Source organism: Bradysia coprophila, unplaced genomic scaffold (genome assembly GCF_014529535.1).
Source record: "Bradysia coprophila strain Holo2 unplaced genomic scaffold, BU_Bcop_v1 contig_297, whole genome shotgun sequence".
NCBI lineage: Eukaryota > Metazoa > Arthropoda > Insecta > Diptera > Sciaridae > Bradysia > Bradysia coprophila.
Genome location: NW_023503555.1, coordinates 5,415,449 through 5,434,395, shown reverse-complemented (window position 1 = coordinate 5,434,395; position 18,947 = coordinate 5,415,449). Strand labels below are relative to the sequence as shown.

The following is an 18,947-nucleotide window of genomic DNA, read 5'->3' as shown; positions in this document are numbered from 1 at the left end:
TATGAATTTTAATTAGTGGGGTATTACGGAGATTATTTTTTATTCATTATGTCCGCTTACGATGTTTTTTTTAATATTTTCTTTAAACAGATGCTTGAACAGAGAGTGTTTTCTAAAAGGAATTTATGAGTTTTTTAATTTAATGGGAATATTCAAATCTCATGTCTTTATTATGGACATGAAGAGATTATTAAAGCGTCTTGACGGACGTAGTTTATTTTTTTTCTATTTTTAGTTTAAATTTTAGTTTTTAATTAATCTATTTTTTCTTTTGTTTTTAAATTTAATTTATTTCTTTTTATTTTTAAGTTGTTTTATCATACAGTTGCATTTAGAGGGATTTGATTTAGCTGTATGGGTTTAAATCCATTGTTCATACGAAATATTTTTAATCGAAAAATCTTTTTGAATTTTGATTTACATCGGTTGGCAAACATTATCTTTGCCGATGAAATTAAAAGCTCTACGTCCGAAAAACCATAAAAATATTTCGTAAACAATGGCATTGAATTTAAATGTAATTTGGAAATATTTGTGGGCCCACAATAACGGCAAGTCGACTTTTTAGTATGTTCCCCACTAGACCACTATCTGCACAGTGAATTACTCTTTTTTTTTTGAACTTAAAAAACAACAAAAATGATAACGACGAAACAAAAAATCCAATTAAAACATCATACAATATGAAAAATTATGTTTAAAAAAAACGAAAGAGATAAAATAAAAGCCGAAACAATGGGGAGTTTCCTATTCATTTGATTTGTTGAGTGATCATTGACATGTTTTTTTTTTATTTCGCTCTGTGTGTATTTTCATGGCTTTTTTTGTGTGTCATGTGCTAGGTAGGTAGGTCATAAAAATCCGTGTGTACTACATATATCTACATCCATATGTTAAATATGAAAGATGGATGAATGTAATATGTGTAACAGAAATATTTGAGGTTGAAATGTTTTTATGAACTTTTTGTTTTTGGTTTTTTTGTTTTATAACGACAGGATGTATATATTGTGTTATATGCATACAGAAGACGGAAGGACTGAATAAGTGGATTTGTGTGGTTGTGATGAATATAATATATTGAGTATTGGCGATTTGGACGAGTAGGTAAAATTGAAATAAAAATTTTGTGTGTGTGTGGTTTGTGGTTTATTGATTTTCTTACCTCATCCAAATATATTGTTTTGAAAAATTAATTGGTTGACTTTTATCAGAACCAATGAATATATCGAGGGCAGCATTTAATAAAGGGCGTAACTACTATGTCTCTTGGAACTACTTAATCAATTTGAATAAACTTTTTTTTTCGCTAAAGCCTGAAATGTTTGTTATTTTTTGAGACCCATATTGCCACCATCCGACCAAATAGATCGGCAGATATGGTTGAAAAACCAAAAAAGAAACAGACGTTAAGGATACTCCATGGCAATAACTTGAGTCAAACCTTTTTGTCCTTTACCCACGCAATAGAACTAGTAGATTAATTAATAATTGCTCGAAAAAACGTGTAGTAGGTCAACGTGCCATGAAGAGAATTTTTTTCAAAAGTATTAAAATGAGGAACATGTAAACGAAACTTTCAACAAAAAGTTTTTTTGCTGATTTCGACGCAGAGAATGTTTAAAAACTGAAACAGAAGCTGAGTTTTTAATGGAAACTCGATGGTAATATTCGAACGTTGTTTAGGCTTAATGCAATTACCGTTATATTTTCCCGATATTGGTAAATATTGGTAAAAATTGAGTGAAATAACGGTAAGGTGCTCAAAAATATTTGGTAAAGGAATTACATTGGTAAAGCCAGAAATGTTGTTGCTGCAATATAATTACCAACTTTGAAATCGCAAAACTTCATGTTATGTCACTGTAACTTTCAGAGCAGTAGTGGTAGTCGGTGACAATGGATTTTTTGACCATATCGTCCAAACTATCAGTCGGATAGAGCTTATTAGGACTCAAAACACCATAAATAATTATAGCTTTTAGGGAAAAGGATTTTATAAAAATCAGTTAAATAATATGAAAGATAGCTAGTTACGTTCTTCGGTAGTGTTGCTCTCGATATGTATAAATTGTTAGTCACAGACTAACATAGAAAACAAACCAATAAATGTGAGAAACTATCTGATATTTTGTGTTGATATATTTAACCTAATGTTGGTATAGAGGTTAATTAGAATGATTTATACTAAAAATTTTAACTATAGAGAAACAAACACAAAACAAAAGGTTATAAATATATATAGAAACCAATTTACGTAAACTGCACACTTGAGGACCCATACTTTCTTCTAAATATAATTAATTTATATTCAAAAATTAATGTTTAATTGCAGCTAACTACTTTATAGTTTTTAAATATTGTTTAATTTGATAAGCTTTTTAAGTTAGAGGCGGTTAGTATAGCGGATAAACAAACACAAAAACAATAATAGAAATAAATTATTTTTGAGAAATTGTTGTTAATTGTTTGGAGGTGGGGATGGGGGGTATCAAGGTAAATTTGTTAATTAGTTCTTTTTGTTTGTTAATTTTACTGGATAAATAGAATATTGTTAAAGCTTTCTATATATGCAAAAATATACACGCTAGAAACGGATAACTGACCTGTTATACATCAGAACGTCGGGTTTCCATAATTTATTTGGTGTTATTCGCAAATCCTTCACTCCACCGTATTCGGAATCGTTCCATTTCAAATTATAGTCGATCCATTCCTATCACATTGGATGAATGAATGAATTATTTATTTTATCCACAAAATAAAGTTAATTTAAAGTTTTGTTGGTTGGTTTTTTTGTCGAATAATTGTTTTACATTAATTTATTTTTATTCAACCGAACAAACAAGCACTAAATACAATATAATCAGCTACACTAAAACATTTACATTGTTCGTTACAGCCACAACAACATGCAGTTTTCTGCTAATGACTTTTTTCACATTTAATTCCATTTTCCATTTTTTGTTGTTCTTCTTTTATAACACATGACATTTGAAAAAGAAATTATTTTTTTTATATTTTCAAATGTCTGTGCCACTAAAACCGGGGGTAAACAAAGAGCACACTCATATCGTGTGACACAATCTCTGGATTGTCATTTTGTCAGTGACAGGGCATTATTATTTATATTATGAAATAAAGGATGAGAATAAATTAATATTAAAAAGACGACGAGCGAAATATAATATTTCGGATTGGATGTGACTCGGAAATGTGTTTTATATGTCTTTAAAAAAATGGTCATTTGCATAACTAGGAATAAAATTCTGAAAGTTTTCGTGTAAATTTTGTATATCCGATACGTAGCCGAAGTCAAGAAAGATACAAAAACTTGAATTTCCATTTGTCATTTTTGCCAAGTTATGTAATAGAATATTATACAGGCTTTAACATTTCAAATGTCTCACTGTCATTTTTTTCAAAGAATGTCATTGTGATTTTGCAATGACACAATGAAATTCTCATAAAAATTTGACAGTGAGACATTTGAAATTTCGAAGACTGTATGACAGGGACATCAAACGGAGCATTTAGACATAGGTTGTCTTTATACATCGTCTTAGGTCCATGCCGTATATTTTATGTGCATTACTGACACATACTCAGATTTCAAACAATTTGTTTATTGGGAAAAATATCGAATATTTCCCACAAAGCTAATATAAAATATAGCGACAATAAATGATCGAAGGTCAATAAATGACAGAAGGTCAATAAATGACAGAAGGTCAATGAATGACAGAAGGTCAATGAATGACAGAAGGTTAATGAATGACAGAAGGTCAATAAACGACATAAATGATCGAATGACAATAAACGACAGAATGTCAATGATTGACAAAAGGTCAATAAACGATATAAGGTCAATAAATGACATAGGTCAATAAATGACATAAGGTCTATAAATGACAGAAGGTCAATAAATGACAGAAGGTCAATAAATGACAGAAGGTCAATAAATGACAGAATGTCAATAAATGACAGAAGCTCAATAAATGACAGAAGGTCAATAAATGACAGAAGGTCAATAAGTTATATGAGGTCAGTAGATCAGAAGAAGGACTGGAGGTTGATAAATGACAAAAGGTGAATAGACAACTTGAGGTGAATAAATGATAGGAAGTCCATAAATGACGATTCAGCTAGGACAACAAATGACATTTTAGAGTATTCTTAAAAAAATCTTTTAGACTACCATTTATGGGAGAAAATCTGATGATTTGTTCGTTATAATTGCTTTTCAATGCTGCACATTATAGGAGTCGAAGGAATAATAATGAAAACTCGTTTTGTACTCAATACTCACATGCGCATTTCTGGCCGCTAAATGAAAAATACTAAAACGTTTTGCTCGGAATAGTACATTGAATGACAAGGGGCGAAAGTGAAAAAATTCAACCGTGTGCGAGAGTTGGAGCCCGCGCCGAAGGCAAGGGCTCTAATCGCACAGGTTGAATTTTTTTACTTTTGGCCCGAGTCGTTCATACTATTTTTTTTGATACCAACATTGAAAATTGATACGTATCGCAAACATCGCAACAAAATGTTGAAATAAAAAGGCATTTAGCCAGAAAATGGGGAAAATGGGGGTATATGAAAAATTTAATAATTTAGCCATCACAACAATAACACACACAAAAATTAAGATATAACTAACAAATCATTCAGTAACAAAAAGTATCAACTTTGTATGCTAATTTCAATAAGAACACTGGCGCACAGTGTTTTACAATTTTGATCAAAGTATTCTGCATAATATGAGCGGATTTTGTTGACAACTCGACTCATTTCTCTCATTTTCTGTGACGTCAGTCACTTTCGCTGTTCGTTCAGTTGCGTTCGCTCTTCGTTAAGTACTTTCTCCCCGTGGGATGCATTTTTTTACTTTCGCCCCTCATATGCGGGGCGAAAGTATCATTTTTCAATGTTGGTATCAAAAAAATTTATTGTTCATTCTATCAATTCCCCAAAAATGAAATTGTTGTATATATCTCAATCGTTAATTCAATTAGGTCCTACAGTCTCCGACGTACATTTAGAATTCCGAAATTTTATTTTGAGGGACACAATACACCAATGAGACATTAGAAGCTATGTAGCACATTTTCTTATTAGTTCTCTATTAGTTAACAGAGCTGATACGAGTCTGTCTGTTAATTACAAAACGATTCCATCCTAAAAAAAGTATTTCTGAAACATTCAGATATGAAATTCCCTTCGGTGCCATTTCTATATGTGTTCTCATTGTGCCCAATTAAATGAACATTTTCTATGCTAACGAACAACTCCACGAGCCATTGTTGTAAAGGAAAATCGTTTGGTTTGAGATGTCGAAATCGGTATAATTGAAATTGTCCGTAGAATATGTTAGTTTGACACAAGAAGTCTTCTAATATTGAAACAATTGTGAATCGCTTAACAATAAACGCAAGTTGAACAAATCTAAAATTTAAATGTGATAAACGTAGAAGAGACAACCGGTACCTTTAATGTTGTGATTCACATTCCAATATAATTGAAACGTAGCAGAGTAACCAATATATCTTTGCAGTCAGGAATTAGACTGAAATAATGATAAATGACATTTGGTGAAGGAGTTGTTTGCATGCAGGCGAATATTTTGGAGATTGATGGGGCATACCGTCACATCATAAACTTGATGCACCAAACAAGTAAGTGAGTTGGGGATGAATTCAAATGGCGTAACAGAAAAAATCACGTAAAATACTTTGAAAACTACTTAAAAATCCTCAGAACACCCTTTGAGGTTTTTTTTTATCAAATCCTTTTGCACTCAAAATACTCGATTATTTGTCCCTCAGGATGTTCTCAAAGAGCCTAAAAAAGTTCTTCTGCATGCCCAGTCTCTGATTAGAAAACGCAACAATCGACCGAATGCCTTATCTTTCTGACATTGTAATCAATTTGAAAAAGTGGTGTCGACACCTGCGTTATGATTTTCGAATATTTGTTAACTAACACCCTATAATCGAACCGTGTAAACACATTTTTTAACATTCAGCATTGTTCGTGAACTGTGAACATGTGTCAATAACGCGATGTTAGTGAGGAAGAGCTTTTTCAAATATTTTAATATTATTTGTCAACATGATTTATGTTCACCATTCATTGTTTTTTCTCAATAATATTTCGAGACGTAACAGCTTGGTTATCCTTACTTCAATATTAAAGCTATAACATGGCTGTGTGTACCAACATCATACCGACAAAAATCTATGATTTTCTACTTACTCATGTTTATACAGTCAACGTTTATATTTATATTTGCTTAACATCCCATTATAAATAAGAAATGGAGACGAAAAAAATATATATTCAAAAATTCAACATCACAACGTCGAATATTTTCGTATATTACGCTTGGTTAGACTCACATTTTTTAAAGCTCGCAATTAACTTGAGTGCTTGTTAAGTAGAAAATCGTATCGTAAAATTTCGTCAAAGGAATCCTTTCTTTAAATTGAAATCCAGTTGACTTGACTTTCAAACCAAAAGTTTTTCTTATTACTAAGACCGTTACCGCTAGAGTCCCACACACTCCAAACGTTCTCTCAACGAAAATGATTTTTCAATAAATAACAATTGAACTATGGCTCTGGAAGTCATTGTGGACGTGCGAGTCGTGCACAACCAACGTGGTTCACAATTGTTAATGGTTTGATTGAAAGATGTGTCTTATCATTTATGTTATAGAGTTTGAGAGAAATATTCGGTACGTTTTTACGTAGAAATGGATGTGCTTGTTGTATATTTATTTATCCACATTCCTGATCATCATGTTTTGCAGCACACCCTCATTAATAACTTTTCCTTCTTTCTTTTTTCTTAGAATACAGAGGGAAAAAATGGCCTATCTGTTTCTGTAATATTTATTCGTCATAGCCGACGGTATATATGTATACAATACATTGGGATGAATGAATGAATACCCCTACTATCCATACGATATAATAAAAGAAATATATCTCGGATGCTCGGATATCTTTATCATTTACAATTAGAAAACATTTTTTGAAATTTAAAAGTTAATTTGAATCGAAATCTTTTTAATTTCATTTAATGCGCTCGAATATGCCAGGATTGGGATTGAAATTGTGTGTCTAATTTGAAATTTCGATGAAAATTTTATAAGCGAAAGCGACATTGTTTCCATAATTGGTATCGTCATTTTCTTTTATGACGGGTAATGTATAGGTTTTGCTTTTAATTCAGATGCTTGGATATTTAGATCCACGTGGCGTATTGATCCTTGAAGAAATGAAATTTTAAGGTTGGATTTGTATCGATGACAAGCTTTTATACTACTTACACAGATTAAAAAAAACGGGATTGAAATTACTTTTTGATTGTAATTCTTTTGGTGATGATTTTTAATCCCAGCTAGATGCCGAAGAAATGTAATTCCTACAGGGATTAAAATTGGGACTAAGTAATGACATTAGAGTTTAAACGACGATATTGTTGTAAAAAGGAAAATGAGCTCTGAGAAACTCTGCCTGGGAGATGCGGGAAATCAGAAACAAAACTACATTTTTTATTTACATCTTTTAAAAAAAATTCTATTTAAAATCGCTTGATAAGATTTTAGTGTAGACAATTGAGTCGTACAACTTTACTATTGCATAGAAAAATAGGTCAGCATCCTCTTAAATTTTTTGTGTAACAGTAACTTATTAACCGTACGAAGAAACACCTTTGGATTTTTGGCTAAAACATGAAGAATCGATTTTTTTAACTGTGAAAATTCTATGTCTCCAGTTTCGTGGCTGATCACAATGTGAATGTGAGATACTCTCAGAGTTCTACAACAACCAAATACAAAGTATACAGTACAAGGTTCCAAAAATAACCAAATAAAATTGTACCAAGTCATACAAATCGAAACACTCCGATCCGAAACATGTTTCGAAGACTCTGCAAAATTCTGCGAATCTTGAAGACAGTGATACCGTACATCAAATGCAATGGAAGCGAAGGGAAAATGAATTTTGCCTGGTTTATGGTCCTCATAGACAGAGGACCTCGGCATTGCACGATATTTGTTTCTAAATTTGGTCACCCATGTCAAAAATGGTCTAAAATATCAGTCGATACTGTCCAGAATCTGGAAATAATCTGCAATTCTGGAAAAATTGGTCACTTACATCAAACGCAATGGAGGCGAAACGAAATTTAATTTTGTCTGGTTTATGGCATACATAGACAGAGGACCTGGGCATTGCACGATATTTATTCCAAAACAGGGTCACCCATATCAAAAATAAGTCGAAATATTAGTTTGAAATCAGTCGATACCGTGCAATATTGCACGGTAACGACGGTTTATTTACCCATTTTTCACGCTATTTTTGATATGGGTGACCCTGTTTTGGAATAAATATCGTGCAATGCCCAGGTCCTCTGTCTATGTATGCCATAAACCAGACAAAATTAAATTTCGTTTCGCCTCCATTGCGTTTGATGTAAGTGACCAATTTTTCCAGAATTGCAGATTATTTCCAGATTCTGGACAGTATCGACTGATATTTTAGACCATTTTTGACATGGGTGACCAAATTTAGAAACAAATATCGTGCAATGCCGAGGTCCTCTGTCTATGAGGACCATAAACCAGGCAAAATTCATTTTCCCTTCGCCTCCATTGCATTTGATGTACGGTATCACTGTCTTCAAGATTCGCAGAATTCTGCAGAGTCTTCGAAACATGTTTCGGATCGGAGTGTTTCGATTTGTATGACTTGGTACAATTTTATTTGGTTATTTTTGGAACCTTGTACTGTATACTTTGTATTTGGTTGTTGTAGAACTCTGAGAGTATCTCACATTCACATTGTGATCAGCCACGAAACTGGAGACATAGAATTTTCACAGTTAAAAAAATCGATTCTTCATGTTTTAGCCAAAAATCCAAAGGTGTTTCTTCGTACGGTTAATAAGTTACTGTTACACAAAAAATTTAAGAGGATGCTGACCTATTTTTCTATGCAATAGTAAAGTTGTACGACTCAATTGTCTACACTAAAATCTTATCAAGCGATTTTAAATAGAATTTTTTTTTAAAAGATGTAAAAAAAATGTAGTTTTGTTTCTGATTTGCCGCATCTCCCTGTAGTAAGGATACAAAAAATACGGAAAAAAATGAAGTAACTCTTTTAACATTCTGTTAGAAAAATATAGTGAGGTACGAACGAGGGTGTTCGAACTGACGTGCCATCGTGCAATTCATAATTGCATTTTTATTGAATTTTTAATAGCACGAGGAATTAATTTCTTTGTAAAAGTGATTCAAAATAAGCTTAGCTTTCCCAACTAATGATACCAGATGACACAACAGTTGAAATTTCTTTGGAATTCGAACTATGGTCTCACAAAATAAAACTGTAATTCCTCAAAAACTCAATGATTTGGGGTTAAATGAAAGTAATTCCCGGCAGAATTAAATTTTAATTCCAGAAAATATTCGATCGGTCAGTCCGGGCCTGTGTTAATCCCTAAAAGATTAAAATCTAGGTCCATATTTCCGAAAATAATTATTTATGCCATCGATTCATGAGCCTGCGTCCCCGATCTAGTTCACACATCTAGTACACATCTAGTTCCTGAACAGGCATTTATGTATAACTGTGCTGAATACAACGTTTTTCTCGTCGAAGGAAATGAAAGTTTTTCTTTTCGTCACCATGCTGAGAAAATATTTGTTTCGGCACTTTGATGCTGGGTCACACGATGGACTTATTTACACAAGAATTGTTGGTTTAATTCCCGAATGAAAGAGTGTCTTTGTGCCCCTTAAATACAAACAATGAAGTTCAGCAAATTGATAATATATTCGCACAAAGACAAAGATTTGATACGTTAACCTCAGCACTCAACTCAACACATGCTACACATCATAGACAATGAAATGATCGTTGTGTAATACCATTTGGTATGGTAACTAATTAATTCTGAAATTAGCTTTCCACCTATGATGTATGTATTGAATGCATTTCATCAGGTCAAGTAATGATAACATTTAACGCTTTGTTACAAAGCAATCGGTGCTTATGTCGAGTATATTATGTACTGTGTGTGTAACATGTCAACCCAACAATATGTACTTACTCATTAACTGTTCAATTATCGAAATTGGTTTCGATGGTTTGTTCCCTACTGAAAACTGCTACAGCATAAATCAATTACAACTATTTATGCATATCAGCGGCAACAGAGCTGAGAAGAAATGACTCAACTCTGGATGATAATTTCCTGGAAACAAGAGACTTGCTAATTGGGCACCCAAGAATGACGCTGTTTATATAATTTAGATTCCAGGACTTATTTTTGAAGAAGAAAACGAATATGAGAACAGAGAATATTATTCATAGAGGCGATGATGAGTTGAGCTTAACCAAAAAAATATATTTGGAAGATAATTTAATTGCAGGGCTTCGCAAGGAAAACGCCTTACGTAATTGTTTGGATATTGTTATTTCAAATCTCCAGACCAAGACGTAATATATGACTATTTTTGGGGAAATGTTGTCTCATATTTTCTTCAATTTTCGTAGATTTTCCTTAATTTCTATAAAAAAACTTTTTTGGAAAATTTTGTAAAAATAAAAAAAAGGAAAATTAGGAAAAAATTAGGAAAATGTTTTTCCAAAAATAGTCCCTGATCTTCTTTTACCATCATATCAACAATATTGTTCTGACACGTGGACGGAACATTACCATAATAAAACCGTGATTAGGTCGGTCAACTTCAATAAGTAATCACTAGCAATTTACCACAATATTGAGGTCCATTGAAATATTAATGAATATGATGACAACAAATTCTATAGTATCCAGAGTCCTTTGGGAGCTAAAGAATATTGTCCCTTCTGTCCACATGAAAAAGGAGGAATAAGATACCGTGAAATACTTGAAGTGAAGTATTACGAGTGAATCTATTGAAATACTTTAGTTCAACGGAAGTAGTAGACAATAGTGGACAAATGAGACAAAAGTATTTATTCGACAAGGATATTAATAGTATTTTACATGCTGAGGGCATCGAAAGTAGTGAAACATGAAAAGTATAGATTTAAAAATGTTTTATTTTGACACTTGAGGTGCAGAGACACCGACTTTGGCTACGTTCATTATTTTTCTGAGCTCACACTACCGAAAGTCAATGTTGAAGATCTGTTTTGGCAACTACTCTTTATTGAAATGTAGAAATTGTCCTCCATTTCATGAACGTGCCCGTAACTTTTTTCGTGGGAGACAATTTCCCGTATACGCGACGCCACTGTTGGGCTAGATAATAACTGGTGTTTATTTAATCTTTAACCTGTCACAGACGGAAAGCATATTAACAGTTTTACTATCTGGTCTATTACTTCATTTGATCGAAGATTTTCAGAGATTGATCTCAGAAATCTTTTACTTCATTTGTTTTGAACATGTTTTTCGCTATATAAGACCTCTGTAGTCAGAGCTTGTCGTTTATTATTACTGTCGTTGTCGATAACAGATGACAGCCGTCTGTAACAGGTTAACACATTGAAAATAATTGCGGCTTGCCAACTTTCGGCACCCTGGACTTTACTTAAATAGTCGAGGAATGTCTCCAAATAAATTTCTAAAAATCCAAAACTGAATTCTAGATTTTTCGAAATTTATTTGGAGACATTCCACGACTATTAAAGTAAAGTCCAGGGTGCCAAAAGTTGACAGGCTGCAATTATTTTGAATGTGTTAACATGTCACATACGGCTATTCATCCGTTATCGATAACGAAGACAAAAAGAATGGGTAATATTGTTCTGAAGTAAAGAGCATGTAAAAAAAAATTGAAGTAGAAGATTCGGAATCAACCGATCAAAAATTCTTTGATCGATTGAAGTTATAGACCCGATAATAATACTGGCCATACGCTTGCCGTCTGTAACAGGCTAATGTTATCGACAAAGATGACATGGCTATGCAATGAGCACTGATTAAGGCTGTCTTATATAGATAATTGCATGTTAAAACTAATGAAGTAGAAGATTTTGTACCAATGTTTTGACAAAAAAAAAAGTTAGATCAAAGGAGGTAATAGATTTGATGACTCAATGTCACAGATAATTGTCGTCGGCAATGTACTAGACAGTCTCGGTCAAAATAACATACTTTTCATTACATGTACCACCCACAGAAGACTAATAAAAAGTCAATAAATAATTAGAAACGTAATTAGCCGACGACAAATGAATGAAAAATGTGGATAGGACTAAAATTGCGAAATCGAAGGAACATTTTACAATCACCACCCCGTCCAAATACAAATGGGAAATAATAAATTGAGAACGTGGATAAGCCAGAAGATGTTTTCCGAATAAAAAATAAAACAGAGAAGTTAATTGAATATTTGATTTAATTGTATTGATCTATAGAAAATAATGTCGTTGCTGTGTGTGTTGATTTTATACTGTCAAGTAATAGCAGTAGAGAGTAGCAGCAAACAATTTCAAATCAATATAAATATCAAATACACGTACACACAATATGGCACAATTGCAAAGGGATTCGCTGTATTTTATTTCATTTTATTTATATCCACTTGAATATGATATGGAAAAGTTAATGAATTGTTTAATATTTGCGAATTCGATTTAAAACGCAGAAAATGAAAAATTTGCATAGCTAAATTGTATGTCATGTTATATATGGGGGACGTACTTGATAATGTAATAAACAATATTTTTGATGTTTTCGTATGACATGGGAATAGAATTTATGAAAACTTATTTTATATGTTTTAACCTGTGTATACACATGCCACACGTCTGTGTATTTATATATGAGCTACACGTATATAAAATATACATTTATCCATCTATCCTCACATGTAACGCCACCAAATTTTCATCTGCATATTATGTTACATAGTCATCATCATCAGTCTGATACCTACTCTCGGTTCGTATAAAATCATAACATTGATGTTGATAGTACATTTACGAGGAGAGTACACACACAGATAGATCTATAGAGATATTATGATGTTGCGAAATAAATACGAAAATGCGGTTAAAGAAAATTTTTGTGTTTGACAGCACACCGGGGATTTTCTGTTTTTTTTTTTCATTTTACTCGTTTTTTTATATAGACTATCATAGTCTATGTGATATGAATTTTCGGAAAATATTATATCGCAAAATATTAGATTTATGTTGCCGTGTATTTGGCGAATTTCGTGTTTAAGAATTATATTTACGATCAAAAAATGTATACATTTGTGAGAGGTTATTCGGATGCTTTTGCATTTTGAGATAAATCTCACATTCATTCCACCTATTTTTATGTGTGCGGTTGCGTTGCTTTTATGCGATACAATCATTGCATTAATATTCATATCGAAAAATATTTACGGGATTTTTTTTCCTTTTTATTTATTTTTTTGTTGTCAACAGACAGGAATTCGTACTGAACCTGTTTGGTGAAAATTTTATCACACAAAAAATCTGCCGATGGATAAACGAATCGGTTAAGTGGTGGAACAGGGTCAGATAAATGCATAGGAAATGCGGTACACTTGCCCAAATTCTTTAAATGCTAAGTAAATCCGCAGTAAATTATGGTTAATACCACTACATAACATAGTAAAGTAAGCACAGAGAAGAGCGATTAATTTTTTGAAAGTCAAATTACTGAACTAGATGGGAACTTCATAGAATGAGCACATTTTATTTCTAATTTAATGTTAGAGCAAAATCGGCGAAAATTCGTTACCCAAAATCTACACATCACTTCCGAAAACCTAAGCGTATACATAAAACAATACAAAAAAATTGAACAGAAATCCCTAAATTCGAAGAAAATCCCTAAAAAAAGATAATTTCTAAAATCGAATAACATCCTCAAAAAAATATTCTCGGAAAATCCATGGATATCCTCAAACCGTAAAAAGAAAATCCTTAAAAGTCAGTGAAAATCCTGGAAAGTTCAGCAAAAACGGGTTAGAAAATCCTCAAAAAATCATAGAAAATCCTCAGAGGATTCTTTCTTCTCGAAATTTTTTTGTCAACATACCCCTCGACTCAGCATTTACTAGGGATTTTAATGATAGAAACTACTAGTTCGAATTGACGGGTATTATTTTCAAAAAATGTAGAACAAGTCAAAACAATTTTCCGCAGTCGCTTCGTTTCAGTCGATTCGAGGTTCAGAAAGTACTAATTCGAAAATATCTTTTTCTTGTCACTGCACTTTTCATTTCAATAAAATCCACATTAAACCGAGATGGTCGGTATTAATTTAATTTAATCAAAAGAAAGAGACTCCTTAGTCTTCGTCACTTCCACGAATGAAAAGTTGGAAAAGAAAATTGCTCAAAGAAAAAAAATGACTATGACTCTGCTCCGGCACTGCTTACGTCCCTAACCATTTAGAATTCGTTCAATGACAGAAGTATAATGGGGTTTTCACAAATATATCATACGGGTGTATATTTCGAAACGGGATTACTTGTCTTAGGAGACATTTCTTTCATTTCGTTTTTCATTTTCATTCAAATTTTTTTTTTTTTTGGTGAGAGAACAACGGATGGTAAAGGATTCGGTTTCTGTACAATTTCCAATCACTTACATCAATCTTGGAAAAGTACATTAAATATTCACTTGTAACTTTTTGTTGCAAGCCAGTGGGTTTGTGGACGATACGAACAACAGAGTTTACTGTCTCTATCTTGTAGGAGGATGGAGATGTCGAATTTTAAAACTAAAACAGTCATTTACATAAAGAGTTAAAAAATTGAAAAATAGAGTCTTCCTATGAATTTTGTTGGTCCGAGGTGAAGCCGCGGTCAATAAACACACGAAAACGTGTCTTTTCATTTTTTATCCCGAGTAGTTACATAAAAGATTTTACATGTTAGGGCAGTTGAAAGTTCATGAAATTCGACGAAAAGAATGATTTTAGACTCTCAAGCTTAAGATAACAACCATCATATGCGAAAGGTGAATCTATCGGAAGAGATCGGAGAGATCGGAAGCTCGACACTAAACGTGATGGATTGTGAACTCACACGGAGATCGGAATAGCAACAACAATCTAAACATAAATGTCGTAGTAAGTCGAACTGCACACCAGCTGAGGGTCAGTTCTTTGTGTGTTTGTCCATTTTCCACATACCTGGTTGACCTGGCGTAATCTAGGAGACATAGCGAATGGAATACATCACTCGCTGGGTATAGTGAAGTCGGAGTCGGAAACAAGATAAAAACAAATGATCAATCTGTTGAAAATAGTTGAAACAAAGGCAGTAATAGATTCGATAATGACAGTAACTAACATTGATTTTATTCAGATCAAAATTTCTGGTAGTTTTTCCGGACAACAAAAGAAATTTTTTTTAAATGTTAAGCTTCCTTTTTTCTCACGTGAATGTGCGTGCCTCATATTTACGAATCGGTTTCTCTAAATTGAGTTTATACCAGATTCATTTAAACGACCCATCACTTGATGTAAAGCGAAAAAAGTCTTAATTTCACCCAACATTATAATCCTTTACCTAGTTAATATTGTAAGCCTTACGATCCCTCCGACTGGGCATTGCAGTTCTATCGGTTAAATATGATAGCTTAAACATTAAAATACAATTTCTCTACAATGACTATACCCATAAACGGGGTGACATATCTCGCAATTTACTAAATTACTTTACAGCACTTATCTTTTGTTGGAATAGCTGAAATAACCCTTTTATTATCCGCCCCACACAGTCCACAAATGACAATCAATTTTCCAAATTTGATTATCATTGACTTTTAAGCAAAAACTTTTTCCAAAAGGAAATTCGTGACCGACAAAACCGGTCGTTCGTTCCGTTCCTGTTGCCTTCCACCATATATATATAGAGCGTTGTGCTCGAACACATTTTCTAAGTGTCCCATTAAAATGATAATCGCAAATAAATAATTTAATGTCATTGTTCGTTGATTAAAATGTATAGCTGAATGGTCGCATTAAATTGCTGTGTGTGTGTGAGAGAGAGTCTGTATGAAGAGCTGTAATTTTCAATCACCATCCAGAGGACTGTTGTGAACGAATAACATGTATTTACCATACCCTGCCTTCTCGATAGGACTTAAGTTCATGTCGCCTCTCCATATTTTATTACTTGACGAACGAACATTCCGAATTGAATGTTTTATTTTATATCAATCATGTAATCGTATAAACCAACATCCGCCAATAAATGGGGAAACACTAAGGGAATTGACGTAAAATCATTAAGGTTCGGATGTCAAAGTGTTAAGTTTAAAACGATTTTTGTAAAGTATTTTCAATGTGTCAAAGCTCTGGAAAGCGTGAGATATTTAATGTATTCAGCGAGAAATGGAGGCTGGAGGTGGAGGCTATTTTTTATACCTACCTCTTTGTTAGCGACAGGTTGAATTAGGTGTGGTGATTTTACAGCTCTGTTACCTGCGGTTTCTTTTGAAACAAATGACATGTTTAAGCTTATTAAAATGTTACAGCCCCAATTTGTTAAATTTTAATCAACGCTGCATTAGAGGAGCCTTTACATTAGTTACATGAAATGAAAAGTTAATTTTTTTTGTGAGGCTTTTGAGTTTCATTGAGACATTTTTTCGTCTTTTTTAAAAGCTCCAATTATTCGTCATTTTGTCAGAAATGCATTCAACTGCAACGAAAATAATTACACCATCACCGAATGTTTGAGTTTTCCCAACAGTACTCCACAATGCACGCGCTTTTAATTCACAAAAAAAAATATTTCGTCGCTTCATTTGCTGTTGAAATCATCATCCTCATCATCAATTACAAGAACATAATTGAAAAATTCAAAACGTATAATGGACATATGTTTGTAATCGTCATAAAAACGCGCACAAAATTCCAGCTTTAAAATCGCCGAAATTTTCATTTCAAATATTTTCACAATTCATTACTCAATGATCTGGCAAGTCATCCCTTAACAAACACATTATTAACGTCTTGTTGTTTGCACTGTTAATATGTTATTCATCACCATCGGTTTTAAGCTGTCTGTATGTAAAGCTCAAACTCACATATACATTCATCCATCAGTTGTAATTAAAATGCTTCGGAATGAGACATTAAAAAAAAAACGAAAAAAAAAAATTTCTTCCATTTTATGGTAGAAATTAAACCACCATCGGCTGTACACGAGAATATAAATGAAAATGTACACACCGGTCATCAGGGCCTATTTTTAGGAAATGATATTTTTTATCAAGTTTCTAAGGGTTTCTTGATTTTCTAAAATACAATGGAAAAATTACAAAAAGTTACATTTTCAACAATTACAATCCAATCGACGTTATTCATTCCACATGAGATTTACACGTTATAATACATATCCATACGTAAATGTCGTAACGTTGGCAATGCATGTGGATTGAATAAGGAGAATTGGATTGTAAATGTAATTACCAGGACTGTAATTGCCAGATTTTTTTAAAAGAAATTTTACAGTCAGAGGCAGTGAAATTTCAGCATGAATCGTGTTTATACAGTTGAAGTTGCTACGCCTGTGGTAGTGGTAAAACCGTATAGACAGCTTTCATTGTTTGTGTGGATCATGCTGAAATTTCACTGCCTCTAACTGTTGAAATTTGAGTAAAAAAATCCAAAAAAAATAGGCCCCGCCGCTCACGATATGTTTTCAATGATTTTTTTCTTCTTCCTTTGAATTCAGACTGTTGTTTTAAAACAAACAAAAAATTGTTTTAAATCGTGCCATATGAGAAAAGTCATTAATCAGTCGGAGGAAAAATTGGGAATTTCACTGTACATGCACGATGTGTACTTTAAGTACGCAAAAATTTCATAAAAATGAATTTTTACAAAAAAAAAAGTTTTATAAATTTACTATATACCATGCATACACGGACCAGCATGCGGTTGAAATGAATAAAAGCTTTGCACACCATCTATAAACTTTTGACACTCAACAGGACTATAAGAAGCTAAGTTTTTTTTCGTATTTTCTTTTCTCTCGCTCTTCTATAATGACACACATAAATGTAACAATAAAAAGAAGTTTCACTATTCATATCAAGAGATCTTCTGTTCGGATAATATTCCATACAAATGTCTTGTTACACAAAATGATATACACTATAAGAGTTCTATCCACACAACAACAACAAAAAAAACTACAAAGATGGGTAAAGGAACATGCCGAAGAAAGAAAAATGTATAACAAAAATGGTGAAGGAATAAAAAACCATACACACGAAGGAAATTGTTACAGGATGGGCGGGAAATATTAAAATATTTGGTATATTTGTTTGGTTAAATGGCTTATAAATTGGTGGAGGAGGAGGTGGGGATGTTAAATATATTGGCATATGGTATTCTCTTTATTTATCTTCGTTTTATATGTGGAAATGGGGGAAGTATAAATGATGTTTTTAAGTTTAGTTTTGATTGATTAAAATACTCTATTTATATACAGAAGTTTAAGTATTTTTTTTTTATACGTGGCTCTATAACAGTAGTTCAGACGATAAACGTATAAATTGGAAAAAAGAATGAAGAAGCAGTTCGTAATAAAAGGAAAATTGAACAGAAAATAAATGAATGACGAATAACATGAGAGGAGTCTGTTTTTTTTAACGTTCCAACAATTCAACACAGAACGGTTTGTGTCACTGTTTGTGTAACATCTAAGAAAAAAAATTATTTTCGCTGAATGGTCTGTAATTCCACAGCCTTTCGTTTTTATGATGATGACCAATGGTCATTGACCATTGAATTAATTATTTTAAAAACATTATCACATCTATAAAATCCGTCAAGATAAACAGTTGGAGTCCTCTGATTTCAATCGTCAATCAAATTTTTTTTTTCTTCAAATTTATAACTCAAAATCAGCCACGTTTATGATAAACTTATTTTATGCAAAAATTATTATTTAA

At 32.6% G+C, this 18,947-nt stretch overlaps 1 protein-coding gene across 8 annotated transcripts in view; it reads right to left on the bottom strand.

The window, feature by feature from the left end:
- Positions 1-18,947, bottom strand: part of LOC119078436 (neuronal acetylcholine receptor subunit alpha-7) — a 171,381-nt gene that overhangs the window by 49,965 nt on the left and 102,469 nt on the right. For all 8 annotated transcript variants that reach the window (XM_037185954.1, XM_037185955.1, XM_037185956.1 and 5 more), the window contains one exon: positions 2,607-2,716. In XM_037185954.1, the coding sequence (XP_037041849.1) occupies positions 2,607-2,716 (110 nt within the window). The remainder of the gene's footprint in view (positions 1-2,606; positions 2,717-18,947) is intronic.